Source organism: Salvia splendens, chromosome 12 (assembly GCF_004379255.2).
Source record: "Salvia splendens isolate huo1 chromosome 12, SspV2, whole genome shotgun sequence".
Classification (NCBI taxonomy): domain Eukaryota; kingdom Viridiplantae; phylum Streptophyta; class Magnoliopsida; order Lamiales; family Lamiaceae; genus Salvia; species Salvia splendens.
The window spans coordinates 8,189,432-8,210,115 of NC_056043.1; the positions used below are offsets into that span (position 1 = coordinate 8,189,432).

The following is a 20,684-nucleotide window of genomic DNA, read 5'->3' on the forward strand; positions in this document are numbered from 1 at the left end:
GTCCAGATTTTTACTATTCTACCTTTTAGTCATTGGGGGACGTATTTGTCCATTTAGCTTGATTTGGGGATCAAACTTGTAATTTTTGAATGTTTTAGTACTTCTTTTGTGATTTTTAAGGACAAAAAATCTTTGTGATATTATTAAATCTTTGTATATTATCTCAAAATAAATTATTTAAATCTTTGTAGTATTATTTAAATTATTGCATTACAATCGAGAAATTAATATGTATTTGTAGTACTATTTAGAAAATATTGAATGGTTTATTTTAAAGGATTCATTTTTAGTTTAATGATTGATTGTAACAATAATTTAATAAAGTCATTTAAATAAAATAAACTATAACTCAATCGGTATCTAATAAATTATAAATTATTGTTGCAATCAATATTAAACTAAAAATGAATGCTTTAAAAATAACCATTCAATATTTTCTAAATAATACAAATGCATATTAATTTCTTGATTGTAATGCAATAATTTAAATAATACTATAAAGTTTTAAATAATTCATTTTTAGATAAAACTATAAAGATTTAAATAATTTGTTTTGAGATAATATATAAAGATAAAATAATACCACAAATATTTTTTGGTCCTTAAAAAATCATTAAAAAATATAGAAATATTCAACAAGTTTTTGATCCTCAAAATCAAATTAAATAGACAAATGTACCCCTCAAGAGTTATAGGGTAAAATAATAAAAAACAGGACTGGATTTAAAATTTATCAAACATTTTAATTGAAAATATGATTTTATAAAATTTGAGTATTTGAAATGTTGAAAGAGTAAAATGTGGGCCAGGCCCATCTTTTGCAACGACGAATGCAGAAGTAATTTTATCTGAATTGCTTATCTTCTTGCAGCACAAGACAATAATACATCAGCTACAGAAGATAACTCAACTCCTCTTCTCTTCTCTCTCACCAACCAAGCATCGCCTCCACCAAAATGGCGGCTGCAATTACCGGTCTAGCTTTCTCCTCTCCCTCATTATTGACTCAAGCTGTCGTCTCCGACCGCCGCTTCAGCAGGCGCTCTGCCTCCGTCGTTCGGATGACTTTGGTTGGGGAGGAGAAGAAAACTTACACTCTCACCAAATCCGAAGAGGCTTTCAAGGCCGCCAAGGTACTATTATCATCAATTCATCAACTAATTCTCTATTTTCCCTGCGCTACCAATTTCGCCTTGTTGCTGGACTGGAATTGTAATACTCTTCATTTCAGTGCCTTCGAGTTTGAGGTGTTGAATTTCTTCTTCTAGTTTAGTTAATGCTATTTGTGGTGGTTCGGGGAGGTTTAATTTCCACTACTGTGAGGGTAATGTGGTTATCGGATGATCATAGATTAGAGCTCAAAAAGCTTGTTACTTTTAGGATTTATGATTTTATTTGTTTACTGGATTAATCGCGTAGATCCAAATTAATCAAAGGCCTCCAATCAAAAATCAAGACAAAGTAATCGTTTTGAACAATTTCTAGCAGTCTTTCCTAATCCAACAAAGTAGAAGGCTGTTTTCTCAAAAAAAAAGAAAAAAGAAAGAAAGTCTACAAGGTTAAAGTGTTCTGTATTGGATTTTCTTGATGATAATGCTAGGGCAGCTGTTGCTTTATATATATGAGGATCAGATAGTTGTTTGATACAACGCAATACCACCATTTTTCTTCACCTGTATTACAATGGAGCACTGGATAAGTATGCTGAAACTGAGTACTCCTTATGGACCTTCATTTTATTTAGCTATATGCACATGTATCTGCATTCATGCCTCGCACGTGGTATTAGAGAAAGAGAGAGAGAGAGAGAGAGAGAGAGAGAGAGAGAGAGAGAGAGAGAGTTTGCATTTTGTTATTTCTCTTGATATATTATAATATCTTCATGGCTTGGTTTTATGATACAAATATATCATTTTCTGATTGTTGACAGGAATTGATGCCTGGAGGTGTGAATTCACCTGTACGTGCTTTCAAATCAGTTGGGGGTCAACCAATTATTATTGATTCTGTCAAGGGCTCTCATATGTGGGATATTGATGGTAATGAGTACATTGACTACGTTGGATCATGGGGGCCAGCGATTATTGGTCATGCGGATGATGAGGTCCGTCACTTGTATCTATGTTTACCTAGTTGACATCATATTGTCAGGAACTTTTTACATGTATGGAACTTTTTACATGTATGGAACCTTTGTGATGATATGTTTGAAACACAAATCAATCACCTAAGGAAGAAAGTGCTGCCCTTCTCTTAATTTTCAGAATGAGCGATCTTAATTTCAAGGTCTCATAAGATGTGCATCAAAAGATAGTGGCCGTGAGTAATCTACCTCCCGAAAAGTAATGTCTATGTTTGATTTGAGAAAAGAAATTGTAGATTAGCTGGTTTAGAGAAGTTTTAGTTTTGTGTTTGTTGAATGGTCTAGATATAATTTTTGTTGCTGTGCACATGTATTTTAGTACTAACCATTTATGTGTCGGCTCCTTAATCTGAACTGAAAGTTCTTGTATGTTGACAACCTGCAGGTACTTGCTGCCTTGGCTGAAACAATGAAGAAAGGAACCAGCTTTGGGGCACCCTGTCTTCTAGAAAATGTCCTGGCAGAAATGGTAATCTCGGCTGTTCCAAGTATTGAAATGGTTCGTTTTGTCAACTCCGGCACCGAAGCCTGCATGGGCGTTCTTCGATTGGCTCGTGCTTTTACTGGCCGAGAAAAGATCATTAAGTTTGAAGGCTGTTACCACGGCCATGCTGATCCATTCCTTGTTAAGGCTGGAAGTGGAGTTGCAACTTTGGGGCTTCCAGATTCCCCTGGAGTTCCTAAGGCAGCTACCTATACGACACTGACATCCCCTTATAACGACATTTCTACTGTTGAAAGCCTTTTCGAGGCAAACAAAGGAGAAATTGCAGCTATCATCCTTGAACCTGTAGTAGGGAACGCTGGTTTCATTCCACCAACACCTGAGTTCCTCAGTTTCATCCGCAAGGTTACCAAGGACAATGGTGCGCTGCTCATTTTTGACGAAGTTATGACTGGTTTCCGTCTATCTTATGGCGGTGCTCAGGAATATTTTGGAATGACTCCTGATTTGACAACTCTTGGAAAGATTATTGGTGGTGGTCTGCCAGTTGGTGCATACGGAGGAAGGAGGGAGATAATGGAGCTGGTTGCTCCAGCTGGACCAATGTATCAAGCTGGCACACTAAGTGGAAACCCATTGGCAATGACTGCTGGGATTCACACGCTTAAGAGGCTAAAACAACCAGGTACGTACGAATACTTGAACAAGATCACTGGTGAACTTGTACAAGGCATTGTGGATGCTGGGAAGAAAGCTGGTCATGCAATAAGCGGCGGATACATAAATGGAATGTTTGGTTTCTTCTTCACCGATGGCCCGGTTTACAATTTTGAGGATGCAAAGAAAAGCGACACTGCAAAATTTGGCAAGTTCTACCGAGCAATGCTGGAGGAAGGCGTATATTTCGCACCTTCTCAATTCGAGGCTGGTTTTACGAGCTTGGCGCATACTCCTGAGGATATTCAACAGACAATCGCTGCAGCTGACAAGGTTTTTAAGACGCTTTAGGTCTCTCTTATTTAATGGGGTTTGTAGCATGCTTTTGTAATGTAGAATTTTGGTGTGTGGAGAGTTAAGTGGAGTTCGGATTGTAGATGTTCAATAACTAAAGCCTGTGTACCATTTATGTCCTCACTTCTGCTTGATGGATTTCAGTTCAGCACTTGGCTTAATTTTTACCTTTTGCTCTCTATTTGTTTTTTGTTTTCGTTTTAGCGAAGTAATTCCTAGACTTACAAATAAACCTAGTATATTCAAATACATTAATGAAAATTTCCCCACGCACTTGTGGTTTCACATCAAATATGTGCAAAACACAACTATACTGTAATATTAGTCTTTTCGACATAATCCAGACGAGTGAAGAGCAGAATAACATCTTTTACCAAAACTCATTACACAGTCGTTACAACCTTAACAATGATTGATGGGCCAGCATTCACAGGAAGGAGGCTCCGGTAAGAACCTTCACTGTCAACGTAGCCACTATGCCATATGATTTTGTAAGCTCCTACAGGTAAAATAGAGATATCGAGAAAGCAAGTAGAGAAACCTTGGCCACGCTCATTAAGTTCAAAACGCACATATTCAGTTACCATAAAACGATCATTGTCTCGTCTTCTGCAGTGTCCTTCGGTCTCCACAGAGCCAGTGACATATCTGAACAGCTTCTTATTCAACTCCATCGTATCATCCATCTCATCTTCCTCCTTCCTCAATTGGGATTGCCATTTAGAATCTCTAATATTAGTTGTTACCAAATGGGGTTTACAACCAAGAATGCAGTACACTTTGTTTGATGGACTTGGCAGACCAGTTGTCATGTTTTTCATTTGAAAGCTCAAATTCAGAGAGAGAGAGGACCCTAACAAAATGGACGATCCATCTAAAACTTGCCCATCTTCATTCATGACAAAGAGCTCAGTGGAAACAGCAGACCTGAAAGGTGCATCAACATTCATGTAAGAAAATATGAGATGGTAAAATACCAAATGAAATACACAAGTCAGTCACTGGAATGCAGAAAGAGAGTGTTTCAATATTGTCACAAGCCTCAACATAACAAAAGGGTTTCAAATCCAGGAAACTAGAAAAGAGTCGACAACGCATGTTAAAGATAAAGGGTAAATCAAGAAAGTCATTCACACCAAGGTTTTGAGATTTGAGAATTAAAGAGGTCAAGAAATCTCCAAAGCAGCTCAATGAAAACGTTAATCAAGAAATATGATTGAAATTGCATATTCATCATGCACAGGCTCCAAAATTCTCCCAATTTTGACGATAATTAGCCATTACAGATAGAAAATGCTTACCAAAAGAGACTGAAATTAACAAAAAGATAAGGATTTGAAGCCAATTATTTACTACCCCAACTTCCAACATGTCATCTTTAGCATGTATAAGTTGGTATTTCTGGTTCTTGATGGCTTTAAAGACATGTTATTTAAGAAGGGATAATAGTCATTTAAATCATGTAGGTTGGTCAAATTCTGGTCAGTTTGAGAAGAGAATAAATTATGAAGTTTCAAATTTACTCAATTGTCCCATCCATGTACAAAACAACATCTTTGGTGATGCTCAAAACGGCATTGCTAATTAAACTAGGAAAATAAAGTGTAATAATGGAGTGCTCATTTCAGTTGGAAGAAGAAGGCAGAAGTCGGTAAGCTCGGCTAGAAAGGAGTTCGGTAAGCTCGGCTAGAAAGGAGTTCGGTAAGCTCGGCTAGAAGGGAGCTCGGTAAGGAAGCTCGGTAAGGAAGCTCGGCTTTGAGCTGGAATGAGCCGAGAAGAGAGTTCGGTCTTGAGCCGAGAAGGGAGTTCGGTATTGAGCCGAGAAGGAAGAAGCAACCAGTTCGGTCTGAGCCGAGAAGGAAGAAGCAGTTAGTTAGCCGAGGTGTAGCGGTTATTCATTCTTGTTTTCTTGATTCTTGTTGTAGTTAGTTAGTAGCAGTTGCTACTTGTTTGTAGAACTTTAAATAGCTCAAATCCGTGTATGTAGTTTAGAGTAGTTTAATCAATAAAGAGTTTTCCAGTTTCTCTCCAAGATTATCATCTTCAATACTCAAAGTGTGAGTGTGTGTGTTTCTGCATTGTGTGATCTCATACAACAGTGAGTGTGTGTGTGATCTTCTTGAGTGTGTGAAAGCCTTGTGTGCGTAAATCCCAACAAGTGGAGCCGTCTGTGGGAAGGGATATTGAAGCTGATTTGCAGAGGATCAAAACGGTTTCAGAGATGGCAGCAAGGCTTGATGCAGAAAAGTTCACAGGCAAGAATGATTATAGCCTGTGGAAGATGAAGATGAAGGCGGTTTTGATTCAACAAGGCTTGGCCGCAGTTCTTGCAAAACCAGAGGAGAAAGGAAAGGCTCCAGTGCTTGATGATAAAGCTCAGGCAAAGATGGAGGAGATGCAGCTCAAGGCACATTCTGCAGTGATTCTGTGCCTTGGAGATAAGGTCTTGAGGGAAGTTCAAGAAGCCAAGACTGCGGTGGAGATCTTGGACAAGTTAGATGAAGTTTACTTGGCCAAATCCTTGGCTAACCGGCTGTATCTCAAGAAGAGGTTGTATGCCTATAGTTTTTCTGGAGATAGGTCCATCATTGAGCAGTTAGAGGAGTTCAACAAGATCATTGATGACCTGGGATCTGTTGATGTCAAGATTTCAGATGAGGATAAGGCCATTCTCACATTGAATGCCTTGCCTAGCTCGTATGACCAGCTAAGTGATGCAATTATCTATGGAAGAGATAAACCTATCACCTATGCAGAAGTCTATTCAGCCTTGATGGCCAAAGAACTCCAGAAGACAGCCAACAGAGGCTCTGCAAGCTCCAATGTTCAAGCTGCAGAGGCCTTGAATGTGAAGAAGTTCAAGAAGCAGAACTTCAAGAAGAAGTTTGAGGGCTCTAAACCCTCAAGTTCTGATGCTCAGAAGGAAACCAGAGCTTGCTATTGGTGCAAGAAACCTGGACATTTGAAGAAAGATTGTCATGCATGGAAGAGAAAGATAGCCTCTGAGGGACACAACCAATCTGATTGTGTGGAGAGTGCTGATCCCCCGGCTCAACTCATGAATATTAGTGACAGTGGGGTCAGTCATAGGTGGATTATGGACTCAGGGTGCAGCTTCCATATGTGCCCAAATAGGAGCTGGTTTCATGACCTTCAAGAAGCAGCCGGCACTGTGGTGCTGGGTAATAATCACATTTGTCAGATCAGAGGAATAGGGAAGGTAAAGCTAAGCCTACAAGATGGCTCTATAAAGATCCTAACTGGGGTGAGGTATATTCCAGAAGTGAAGAGGAATCTCATCTCATTGGGAATGCTGGAGCAGAAAGGGTTCACCATATTGATGAGTCAAGGAAAATTGTTTGTTAAATCTGGAGATGCAGTGATGATGGAGGCTGACAGAGAGCATATTCTCTATTATCTGAAGGCTAAGGCTGTTGATGGAGAAAGCAATGCAGTGTCAGATGATTCCATAATGCTATGGCACAAGAGATTGGGCCACCCAGCTGAAGGAAGCTTGAAAGAACTCATCAAGAAGGGTCTGATCTCTAGAGATTTCAACAAGATGAACCCCTGTGAGCAGTGTATACTTGGAAAGGCTAAGAAGGCACCCTATCCTACAGGTATTCACTCTTCTACAGCCCCTTTAGACTACATACATAGTGATCTTTGGGGGCCTTCACCGGTGTGTTCAATTGGTGGAGGAAAGTATTATCTAGCTATCATTGATGACTATACAAGGAAGTTGTGGGTATATATTCTTAAAGAAAAATCTGAAACACTCACAAAGTTCAAGATATGGTGTAAGGAGGTTGAGCTAGAGAAGGGTAGAAGTGTTAAATGCTTAAGAACAGACAATGGCCTAGAGTTCTTGTCTGCTGAGTTTGATCTGTTTTGTAAAGAGAAGGGTATGAAGAGGCATAGGACTGTTCCTGGTAATCCTCAGCAAAATGGTGTTGTGGAGAGGATGAATAGGACAATCCTAGAGAGGGTGAGGTGCCTACTTCTTGGTTCTGGTTTGAGCAGCAGGTTCTGGGGTGAGGCTGTGTATACAGCAGCCTATCTCATAAATAAATGCCCATCTACTGCCCTGAAATCTGAAACTCCTGATTACATGTGGTATGGAGCTCATAGTGACTACTCAAAGTACAAGGTGTTTGGGTGTGTGGCCTATGCTCATGCTAGGCAAAGCAAGCTTGAAGCTAGGGCTCTGAAATGTATTATGTTGGGGTATCAGAGGGGTGTTAAGGGGTATAGGCTCTGGTGTATTGAGCCCGGTAAGCAGAAGGTCTTGGTGAGTAGGGATGTGGTGTTCTTGGAGGATCAGATGCCATACCTGAAAGATAAGCTGGACTCCAGTGAAGATGAGGGTGATTTCTTCAAGGTGGAGCCTGTGGGGGTTGGCCTAGGAGCAGGTGGAGTTATTGACTCAGGGAGTGAGTCTGATTCAGATAAAGAAGAGGCTCCAACTCAGGGCAACCAGGCTGGTGAGTCTATATCAGACTCTATCAGAGACTATCAGCTTGCAAGGGACAGAGTTAGAAGAGAAACAAGGCCACCAACAAAGTTCTCTGATGTTGTGTATTATGCTCTGTGTGCAGCTGAAAGTATTGATGGCGCAGATCCACTCACATATAAAGAAGCTATGCAGAGTAAAGATAGAGAAAGATGGATTGAAGCCATGAATGAGGAAATAGAGTCTTTACTCAAGAACAAAACATGGATTTTGGTGGACAAATCCAAGCTGAGTACAGATGGTAAGGAAAGGAGGCTGGTAAGCTGTAAGTGGTTGTTTAAAAGAAAGATTGAGACCACTGATAAGGATAGAGTCAGGTTCAAGGCAAGGCTGGTGGCTAGAGGCTTTACACAGCAGGAGGGAATCGATTTCAATGAAGTGTTTGCACCTGTTGTGAAGCACACTTCAATTAGGATCCTATTGGCTGTGGTGAATCAGCTTGACTGGGAGCTACAACAGCTTGATGTGAAGACAGCCTTCCTAAATGGAGATCTAGAGGAAACTATCTTCATGGAACAGCCAGAGGGCTATGTGAAGATTGGAGAAGAAGGCAAGGTGTGCCTGTTACAGAAAAGTCTTTATGGACTTAAGCAAAGTCCTAGACAGTGGAATAAGAAGTTTGATGCACAGATGAAGAAGATTGGCTTCTCCAAGTCAGAATATGATGATTGCATTTACATCAAGAAGGCAGGCAAGACTCCCATTGCCTACCTATTACTCTATGTGGATGATATGCTACTTGCAGAGCCTTCTATGACAGAAATTAAGAAAGTTAAACAAGATCTGAAGTCAAGCTTTGAAATGAAGGATCTAGGAGAGTCAAGGAAGATCCTAGGCATACATATTCAGAGAGATAGAGGCTGCAAGAAGCTGTGGAATGCTCTTAAGTGGATATTGAGGTACATGAAGTCAACTAAGGACTGGGGGATTGTCTTCAATGGCTGGGAAGGTGAATCTGAGGAGGTTGTGCAGGGCTATTGTGATGCAGACTATGCTGCAAACCTGGACAACAGAAAGTCCCAAACAGGTTATCTTTTCACCATGTTTGGAACTGTAATCAGCTGGAAATCAGGGTTGCAAAGTGTTGTTGCTCTCTCAACAACAGAATCAGAGTATATAGCTCTCACTGCAGCTGTACAGGAGAGCTTTTGGATTCAGGGAGTGATTTCTGACTTTGGTTTTGACCAAAAGACAATGGTGATTCATTGTGACAGCAGCTCAGCTATGTGCTTGGCTAAACATCCGGGTTTTCATGAAAGGAGCAAGCACATAGACATAAAGTTGCATTTTATTCGAGATGAGATCGAAAAGGGGAGAGTGAAGGTGATTAAGATTAACACCTTGCACAATCCGGCTGACATGCTAACAAAGTCTCTAGGTAGAGACAAGTTTGATCATTGCAAGAAGTTGATCAATGTTTGTGCAAGAACTGAGATGAGCCCTCAGGTGGAGAATTGTAATAATGGAGTGCTCATTTCAGTTGGAAGAAGAAGGCAGAAGTCGGTAAGCTCGGCTAGAAAGGAGTTCGGTAAGCTCGGCTAGAAAGGAGTTCGGTAAGCTCGGCTAGAAGGGAGCTCGGTAAGGAAGCTCGGTAAGGAAGCTCGGCTTTGAGCTGGAATGAGCCGAGAAGAGAGTTCGGTCTTGAGCCGAGAAGGGAGTTCGGTATTGAGCCGAGAAGGAAGAAGCAACCAGTTCGGTCTGAGCCGAGAAGGAAGAAGCAGTTAGTTAGCCGAGGTGTAGCGGTTATTCATTCTTGTTTTCTTGATTCTTGTTGTAGTTAGTTAGTAGCAGTTGCTACTTGTTTGTAGAGCTTTAAATAGCTCAAATCCGTGTATGTAGTTTAGAGTAGTTTAATCAATAAAGAGTTTTCCAGTTTCTCTCCAAGATTATCATCTTCAATACTCAAAGTGTGAGTGTGTGTGTTTCTGCATTGTGTGATCTCATACAACAGTGAGTGTGTGTGTGATCTTCTTGAGTGTGTGAAAGCCTTGTGTGCGTAAATCCCAACATAAAGGAAATGAAAAGAAAGAAAAAAATAATTATTTTGATGAAACAACATCATTTCAAACATTATTTAAAGGCACTGTTTTGTATAGACAATTGAGAAAGTATGTAACTTTGGGATTTGATATGATGTTTTCAAACGTTATGAATTTGATCAAACTTCGTGATTTAAATGGATATTATCCCTATTACGAAATTAATAGTATTTCATAATAAAAATAAGAATGTATAGGAAAAAGAATATCTTGAGAACCAATTAGAAAAGATCCATTATACATACCTCACTTTAAAGAAGTGATGAGGAGTGTGGAAAGGAACTAACATCAAATTTGAGATAACATTCCTTAGCACTTCTGAAGCCCTACTAATAATTTGATGCAATGCATCAGCATCTCGTTCCCTCCTGGATGCCTCATTGAACAAGTTAAAAATCTCCCGAACAGAATACTCACAAAGCTTGTGTAAGATTACTGTCTCATAAGAACAAGTTTGAGTAATAAACCTTGATGAAGAACACCTGTTACAGTTGCGAAAAGGCTTCAGAAGGAATAGGAGATTTTCCCTAGTCTTGCGACCTATATGCTTAAATCGCCCAAGAAGATCTTCAATGAGCAAGGCATGCAAAGTCTCATCTAGGTATCTAGATTCAGAAACTTTATAAATTTCAGAAGAACACCAGTCTGGAACTAGAAAAGCAAAACCAGCAGTAAAGGCCATAGCTGAGCAATTCAATGCAAGTGTAGAAACACTCATTACACTTTGTCTGTCCATACCCATGAAAGATGTCAAAAGCATATCAGATTCTTCAGCTAATTTCTTCATGTGGCATGATGCCTCCATAAGAGAGTTAATGAAGGAGCCAAGTTTCAAAGAGGTTGTGGGCAAAAGAAGAGTACCTCTATCTAACACTCCACCACACCCAGTGCCACCCTGGATAAATGAAACAGAATCAAGTAGCTGCATCATATCAGCAACTTTTTTTAAAACCTTTGCTCTAAGGGTCAAAAACCATCTTTGGAAACTGAATATATGGCCCATATCAGGGGCTCGAAGAATTTCTTCAGCAGAAAGAATTTCATCACGGCCATTAAGAAGAATTTCCCTATACTTGTAACTTTGGGTCCTCAATGCACTGACACCCATTTCACGTAAACCACTTCCACCTGGGATGATAGATGTGCCTTGGCCAGATAAAAAGAACAGCTGAATCGTTTTTTCTGAGGTAGAGAACCAAGACAGAGATTTTAACCAACTGCAACAGGAAGGAGATTTAACTGCTTTCATAAGCTGCTCAAATATGAAAGCAGCTGTGGACCATGCACCCTGACAGGCAGCATTTTTTCCAGCCTTATAAGCATACCAGTAATTATTTCCTTCTAAAATCTCATTTGCACAACCCAAGGTAGATTTATCAAACTCAAGAATGGCAGAAGCACACGACAAACTAGAACTCTTACAAGGTGACAACAAGTCCTCTGTCAAATTCTTCATGCAGATAAAGGCAGAATGTAAGTGCAATAATAGAAAGTTCATCAGCCTAGTGTAGCTACCTATATAGCTACAACGGCATACAATTTCTACTTGAAGTTTCAATGCATCCAAATCCAAGGTGTGGCTGGTTTCAGTATTTGTATATTCAAGGTTTTCCAAACAAAAAGCCATGATTTTTGACATAGTGAGAATGATATTTGATTCAACCAGTGTTTTTCCATTGCTAACATACACTGTCATATGGGGATTTGACAAGACTGTTTTCTCTGATCCTCTTTTTCTGTCGATCATCTTCATCAAATTACATACAAATAAACATGCACTATTGAGTACTAGGCAATGAAGCTTTGGGCAATTCTCAATCAAGTTGAATAAAGTTTTCAGCAAGCTTTTAACCTCAAACTCCACAGCAAAGTCAGCCATATTATTACCAATTAATGGTGTCACGAGGGATATGACTTGATCTAGGATGAAAGAGATCACCTGGGATGCCAGAGTGCAACCTGATCCGCCTGACCACATATCTTGTCTTCCCAAAACTTTTCCCGAAAGATCTGCTAGAACATTAACAGCAAAAACTCTGTTTGATTGCACAGATGAATTTAGCATATTTTTAACAACTACAAACAGCTTCTGGAAAAGCTCAGGAATCTCCATGCACGGAATAATGGGTAAATTGATCAGAAGGATCTGCAAAATATGATACTGTGAGGGACTCTATGAATATACTGAGGCCATATTTTAGTAATGAAGCAAACCATACCTTATATAAAAGTCTTAGAGATTCAAGCTGCAGTGTCGGTTGAAGTTCAGATCTGTGTAGGATGCCGAATACCCTATGGACTGTGCTTGTATTTGAAGGAAACATACAAACTTCTCTTGCTAATAAAAAGCAGAAGCATCTCAAAGATGTCACTTGCATGCGCAAAGATCTATCTTCACTTTGAAACAGTGTAAGCAATTCTATCTACAACAAGAAATAAGAAATTACGAACTCAAATGCAAGATACTAATATATAGAAGTCAATCAGTTTACAGACTAATAGTGTTATTGTATATCAAATTCGTACAACCAGTTTAATAAATCCTGCCCGTACATTGAGTTGAGTATGATTGAATATTGACATCCCCCCCCCCCTCCATGGATCATAAAGTATGCAAATAAATCATTCCTGTACATTGAGCTTAGTCTCTTTTCTTGAAGACAAGTTTGAATTCATTTATAGGTTGTGAAAGGAAGAAAAAATAGAAATTGACATCCAGATATTCAAAAAATTATAAAAATAAAAAACTATAGGCAAGTAATTGATAAGATACATTCAAGTCATCTGAAAAAGGTACCTGAGTAGGAATTAGAAGCATCCACCGAGAAGCAATTTTGGAAAGTGAAATTAGCATGGTAGCTGAGAAGTCATCTCCCAAAGAATCCATGAGAAGCTTCAAACCTAACTATAAGAAGTATATTTAGAAGTTGCAAACTTGCACTGCAATATAAAAGTGAGCTCTAAATACAAACACATAATATCTCAAAAACATGCACAAACTGTACGTAGTTATGCTCATGTAAACCAAAAAGTGATAGCTCCACATAGGATTTCTCACTTGTTTCTTAGTTATTTTATGTCAAAAAGTGATAGCTCCACATAGGATTTCTCACTCGTTTCTTAGTTATTTTATGTTTTAGTTGGCCAAAACATGCTTAGATATGTGAGAAAAAAACCATGTCACAGCATAAAGAACAACTAATGCATCTGATAGAGGTGGGAAGATGTTGAACCTTGTACGCATTCTCTGCAATTGAAAACGAGCACCACAGTTTGGCGAATGCACGTCCTGCAGCTAACTTTATGTCTTCTGAACTATCCTGTGACGAGACTGTTGTCCTAAGCATCTCCAAGAAAACAATTGCAAAGTCATCCGACATCTCAGACAAGCAACCTGCAGCAAAATAAGCAGCCTTCACCTGCAGAAAGCAGTAAAAAGTTTTGTAAACCATAGAAATAAAAAAATTTAACTAAACAAGAAGAATTTTTGTAACATTATCAGTCACAATATACATTAAATGAGCAACAAAAACTAGGAATTATTTTACAAACAAAATCAATAAACGGGAAGTTCCTACATACAGAACTAAACTGTTACTACTGCACATGAAAGCTAAAATCCCTTAGATAATACATAATGCTTCATAGCATACCTCAAGAACATCACCAGTAACCAAACTTGACAGCACAATATACCGCACATCCGGGCAATCCTTTGCTAAATAAGCCCAGCAACCAAACAGCCGCAAAGAGAGTGCTCTTTCCTCAGTATCCCCTTCATCAAACACTTCCTTCACTCTGCTCAACAACTCCAATTGATTCTCAAACATTTCCTTGCTAAAAATACCCTCAGCATCTCTATTTCCCCTCCTCTTAATTTTCATAAAAATTCGAACTACACATTTTTTAGTTTGTTTGTCCCCTGAACTAAACGCATCGGCCAGACACAGTAAAATAGCATTGAGGAACAGCTTATCCTCCTCCGGGATTAAGCCGAACATCGTGTGCTCTGCAATCGTCAGTTTTGGCTCCTTGTTCCACCGCTGAAGTCGCCTGCCGATTTCTTCTAGGGCATCAATAGGTTTACCTAAACCATAACAAATCAATCAATTGTTGCAGATAATTAATTTATAAATGTATGTGAAGTGAGTGGAGTTACCTGGTATATCTGAACGAAGGTCTTTTTGGAGCTGAATGCTCCAGTCCATAGCACAAGCTGCTGGGGTTCGCTCCATCGTGATTTTGAATTAGTGATGAACGCTAATCCTATGATAGAATGGGTGCTGCCCTGCTTCTCAAATGTTTCTCGCTTTGATTGAAACTGAAAGGAGGGAAAAGAAGGGGCGTTTGGGTAAACGGGCTATGCGGCGCCACCGTTTAAATTATCAAATCTAGGGTTATGGGCGCTTGAGACCATAGGGGACCGCCCCCTCCGTGCGACTAATTTCTTCTTATTTAAACATAAAATTATCATGGCCGCCCCCTCAATTTACCTTCGATGTTGCCTTGAAAGCAAAAACAATAGTCATGTGTGTCATAAACCAAGTTAGTAATACTAATATATATTCCGCTCCCTCTGTTTTCAAATCCCAGATCCGTTACTGAGACGATTGAAAACAACGAACCTTAAATTATGCAGTGACTGAATCGAGATTTTGATATGGAGCCCAAGCCACTTTTAACGGTTATGAGTATTTTTCAGTGCTATGAAATATACAAATAATGAGATTGAAACATTTAGATAAGTGATATAAATGCATGGTTTATATGGTAGAAACAATGGCGACTTCGAAAGAGCAGTCAATATCGGATAAGTGGACAATAATAATTATAGTATAATAAACAACTAAGCGTCACAACACCAAATCAAGTTAATATGTAAATCAACTATATGGCTTCTTTTTTTTCTATCAATTCATAACTTCTATTATTTCTATAATTCTTTCAACGATATTTAATTAGAAAATTCAACGATAAGATTTAATGTAGCTAAAGAAATAATAAATCAAAAAATATTTTAAAAAAATAAATAGCAAGTTTTAAAATGAAATCTTTATCAATATTAGTATATAATATTTTTGTTGTATTTATTATTATTAAAGTTTAGATCAACTACATAAATATTTGTTTATTAAAATAGTAAATGAAATTATTTGTCTTATTTGTGTATCATTTCGGCTACGAATAGTCGAATATGGTCTTATGTCTCTCAATCGATCCATTCGATCATTGTTTCATGGTGAAGACCCACCTATACTAGATTGTATTTTCCTTCTAGCAGTTGGCACTTTTCCAAAGTACTATTCCGAGCCAACGCCTCTATTTCCTTTCTCATTGCATCTTGCTAATGCTTTGATCTCAAAGCTTCTTTTACATAACTGGATATTGTTGTAGAGGAGGGCCGTAGGTGGTTCGGAGAATTACTCTTGCCTTGATGTATTAGTAAAACATGGAAGACATATATAGCCTATGAGTATTGTGGTTTGCCACTTGCAATTGTCGCCATTGGTGGAGACGTGCAGTTCTCCTACAGAAAGGGATATATTATTTGGCGAAAGGTGGTAGTGTTAATATGGAAGTGTTTCTTATGTAAAAGAACTAACATTTAGTGTGGTACAACACTAAACATAATTTAAATTAAGATAAATTTTTATTGTCATCTACTTAAAGATGCCATTTTAGTATTTATTAATCTTTGTATACAACATTGGACATACGACAGTTAATCATACGTACTTTGATCTATCAAAGATGTGTGTTTCACAATCCAATACACCTGATATATTGGATAGTTGTTAAGGATCCAAGTATTGTGAGATGCATTTCCCAAGGAAAACTCAAATTGATGTTTGATCTTACTTTTTTAATGCAATTTTCAATTTCCCAAAGCAAACAAAGATAAAAATAGATTCAACGACAAATATTGAATCTAAGCTAAAATGATGGAAGATAAGGAATGGAGAATATGGAAAGAAAGATAAATGTCATTGATGGAATAAGCAAAAGGCACTCTCACACCATACTAACAAGTATACATGGCTAAACCTTCAAGGAATCCACAAGCCTCAAAGTATATCTCTACTTGATTCATGCTTGAACTAGCAATTGATGGAAATTTCATACTTGAACTAGTAATTGATAGGGAAAGCAACCTAGAAAACTAGGAATTGGATACAACCCTTAAAGGGGAAACAATCTCTCAAACTTCTAATTCAATCATCAATTAAGGAATAAAATGGAAAATGTGCTATTTATTGTTTAAGCCCAAAATTCAAGGAAATGGCCCACAAAATCTAAGTCCGCGTGATTCGCTTGGTCGGGCGAATTGTTCGGCGCAAAATGCCCGCCCAGGCAAACTTTCTGCCCAAATGTGCAAAAACGTGCAAAACGCCCGTCCGGGCGTTTTCCATGCCTCATTTCGCCCGGCCGCGCGTTTTCTCTGGACTCGCCCTCTCTTCTGCGTGGCTTTAGTAAATTGGCCATAACTCTCTCCACCGGCGTGCAAGGTACCCACGCGAAACTCTTTCGAAGCCAAATACATTGGTGACATTTTCAGAGCATTTGGACGTCATCTTGATAGGTTGGTCACTGGTTGAATCCAGTTGTAGGTAAAATCCTCAATGCACGGCTTCAATGATCGTATCAATAGTACTCTCTTTGTCCCTCTGTAGTAGAGACATTTCTTTTCGGCACGGGATTTAAGAAAAAATATTTTAAATGAGCTAAGTAAAAGGAGAATAAAGTAGAAAAGAAAAAGGTAGAGAGATGAAGGGAGAGTAAAGTACTTTTTGCCAAAAAAGGAAATGACTCAGCTACTGTGAGACAACCCAAAAAGGAATACGACTCAGCTACAGAGGGACGAAAGGAGTAGTAATTAATTACTAGATGATGGTAGTTTTGTTATTACATTGAATTGTGTGTCAGTGTGGTTTGATAACAACTCCATTAAGTGTTTGAAAAAGGAATTTATTTAGTAAATAGTAGTAATAAATAAGGTTCTTAATTAAAAACCTATTTGGGATTAATATTACTAATATAATTCGCAGTTTAATAGCAGACTAAGAATTAATTAATGGATATGACATCTTAGACATGAGAAATATTAAAAATCAAAATGACATCACATATTACTCTTAATTTTGGGATTTTGGGATTGGAGAGAAAATTAATATTATTTTATAGTGTGACACAAAATAACACTGGATATAGTAATAAATTATGAGTTAATGAATTTAATAAGCACATATCTAAGTGTCTCAAGTCACTAACCTAGATCCACACAACTCTTTATATTAGGAAATAGAATGAAACAAGAAAAATTAAAGCTTAACCTCTCTCTCAAAATCGGCGCTCACTTTTGGCAGTCTACTTACATGTCTCTGGAATCTCAGTGTATTTCCGACGGACTTGCTCACGTTCCTTCGAATGGTTCCAGCAGAACCATTCAGAACTATGTTCCTTTGAATGGTTCTAGCATAATCCTGTTTGCAGCTTCGACTCAATATTTTGCACTTTGCATTCATAATTATGAAAACTTAATGAAATGGACAAACAATTAATTAATAGAAATATAGACTAAGCAGGCTGAAATAAAATAATGCTAAATCAAATCAAGTATATAGTTTCTAAAACGTTTAGAATTCATGTAGATCAATAGTGAATGAAATGAACAATTTAAGAAATGTGGCTATGAATGATCTAAGGACTTCCACTTTTGTGATGCTCCATCTTCTTTTCAACATGTTGCTACCTCATTAGCTATAACATTTTTCAAAAACTTCAAAAATCTTATTCATTTTAACTATTTAATAGATTCAAATGTCATAATTGTATATATTAAACATAAACGAGATATTTTTAAAATACTATATTTCAAATTAAATTTAACTGTAAAATAATAAAATTGAAATTTTGATAAAATAAAAAATTGAAACTCGCGTAATAATTTTAAAAAAGTTAGTTGAATTTGAGTTTACTTTTTATATGAGGTCCATTATAAAAATAGTAAAACTTAAAAGTCACAAATTTTTTAAGATGAACGATAGAAATAAATGACGAATTTTATGAGATAGAAGAAATACATGATCTATGTCATTAGAAAACGTCGAAAGCACCGTTGGTATGGAAAAGCAACATTGGGCAGTGATATCACAACACCAAATCAAGTAAATCAACGAGTATATAATCAATCCATAACTTCTACTCCATATTGATCTGAAATCGCACAATATTGTTTCCATAATTCTAACTATCTGTAATTAGAGATTTCAAATTTTCAACAATGAAATTTAATGTGGACAAATAAATAATCAATCAAAATATATTTTTTTAAATAATTAGCAGATTTTTAAAATGAAATTTTATTGATTTGTATGATATTTTTATTTCTTTATTCTTAAAGACCATATAATATTGTAATTTGATGATTCGTATGATATTTATTTCCATATCATATTTGGGTTTGACTTGATGATATTTTTTATGCACTATATATTATTGTATATATAAATAAAAAATAAAGAAATAAAATCTTAATCAGATCTCTTTAATTTTTTCATATATAAATATTTCCCATAAACAAAATACTCATATTTTAAAAAAGTCACAATTCTAAAACCAAATCTCGTAAATATTTTTAATATACTCTATTATTTTATTTAGTTAGGGCAAAAAAAGTTGACCGATTGTGGAAACAATATGTGGATGACCTTTCAAGAATTTTGCGGAGGATTATTACGCATATGGAAACTATGATGACAAAGGTTACGTTTAGGTTTAATTTTGTTTTCATTAATAAATTTAATCATGTACGAATTGCATTTCTAAAAATCTGACGACCATCATGTTTCAGATTATAATGATATTTGTGTGGCCTTATCACAGTTTGCGCAGTCATTAACCTCGCAATTATCATTGCTTGTGTTCATTTTATTTGAGCAGTTGTTATTACATTTCAAATTCTTACCTTTGAGATAGGTACAGAGTCAGAAAATTATAATAGGAGGGGCAAAAATATTAAGATATAAATAAATAAATAAATAAATATAAATATAAAAAATATATATATATGGAATGTAATCAAATGCAAAGTCTAAATACTGTATAAATTTCAAACTATGATTTGGACCGTTGAAAAATGTCAACAGATGATAAAATTACATCAACAAAAAATGTCAACACAATGTCAACACAGCATCAACCGTTGACATTGTGTTGACATTTTGTGTTGATGTAATTTTATCATCTGTTGACAATTTTCAACGGTCCAGATCATAGTTTGGAGTTTGTACAGTATTTAGAGTTTGTATTTTATCATTACACATATATATATATATGGTAGTGATCTATGACAAACACCCCTTAACCAAATAACTAGAGAACAAATCATAGCCACTAGATCAAAGAAAATCAAGGGCTGACATTCAACATATGATCAAGAAAATTAAGGGCTGACATTCAACATATGATCAAGAAAATTAAGGGCTGAATTGGTTCACTATAATAAGGTGGGGGCAAAATAGTCATTTACAAAATTTGGAAATAGGAGCAGAATGATCCTTGAGATGCCGATCGCAGCTGTCATGATCGGCGTCGGAGAAGAATGCAGTCGGGGTCACCTTGCTGTAGGATGTCCTCGACCGGGCGGCGGAGGAGGTCGAGGGCATGGATGAAGTTGTGGAACATCTCGAGAGTGGTGGTGGAGGAGAGATCCTCGCAGCCATCGGGGAGACCGGCTTCGCGGCAGGGGAAATTGACGAGGGAGATGGAGAAGTCAAACCCGTTTCTGCGGTCGGCTTCGATGGTCTCGGAGAATTTGGATGCGTTTGAGGGCGTGGTGATGATGGTGGATTTGGCACCGCGGCGGGTGAATCCCTGGGCGATGTGTACGGCGGGGATCATGTGGCCGGGGGCCATCATCGGAAGAAAGTAGATGTGGAGAGGTTTGTGTGAGTTTGGATCCATGGTGATGTTGTTTTGCAGTGAAGAAGGAGAGAAGAGTTTGGTAATGGAGTGTGGTTACATTGGATTGGACTATTAGGGAGATGTATATCATAAACTACCCAAATATTCTGAAAATAATGAAACACAGATTACCTACAAATAACCTTACACCGAAATCGACAAAATCCAAAACAGATAATTTCAACCATACAAAAACGACTACCAAAACAAATTCACACAATTAATTATAGTAATTGTTACCATGGAATGAACAATAAGGCAAAAACTTGAAAAATAGTGAACTTTAATTAAATTCTGATCTATTTCGTTTCAGTGAAAAATTAGTTGGTTAGTAAACAATAGTGAAGTAAAATCATACTAATAGTGATGTGTTTTGTAAACAAGAGTGAAGTAAAATCATGCTAAAAGTGATGTGTTTTGTAAACAAGAGTGATGTGTTTTGTAAACAAGAGTGAAGTAAAATCATAATAAGATTGATGTGTTTTGTAAACAAGAGTGAAGTAAAATCATGCTAAGAGTGATGTGTTTTGTAAACAAGAGTGAAGTAAAATCAAGCTAAGAGCGATGTGT

General features: G+C 37.4%; 2 protein-coding genes across 2 annotated transcripts; one reads left to right on the forward strand and one right to left on the reverse strand.

Annotated features, from left to right (window-relative positions):
* Positions 1-862: 862 nt before the first annotated feature.
* On the forward strand, positions 863-3,766 carry LOC121758292 (glutamate-1-semialdehyde 2,1-aminomutase, chloroplastic-like). The gene is made up of 3 exons (XM_042153704.1): positions 863-1,133; positions 1,931-2,104; positions 2,529-3,766. The coding sequence occupies exons 1-3, from the start codon at positions 957-959 to the stop codon at positions 3,594-3,596; spliced, it is 1,419 nt and encodes a 472-aa protein (XP_042009638.1). The 5' UTR covers positions 863-956; the 3' UTR covers positions 3,597-3,766.
* Positions 3,767-3,948: 182 nt separating this feature from the next.
* LOC121758291 lies at positions 3,949-14,671 on the reverse strand. The gene is made up of 7 exons (XM_042153703.1): positions 14,311-14,671; positions 13,805-14,238; positions 13,385-13,570; positions 12,949-13,056; positions 12,371-12,574; positions 10,397-12,297; positions 3,949-4,526 (listed from the first exon to the last, which is right to left on the reverse strand). The coding sequence occupies exons 1-7, from the start codon at positions 14,384-14,386 to the stop codon at positions 3,983-3,985; spliced, it is 3,453 nt and encodes a 1,150-aa protein (XP_042009637.1). The 5' UTR covers positions 14,387-14,671; the 3' UTR covers positions 3,949-3,982.
* Positions 14,672-20,684: the final 6,013 nt, after the last annotated feature.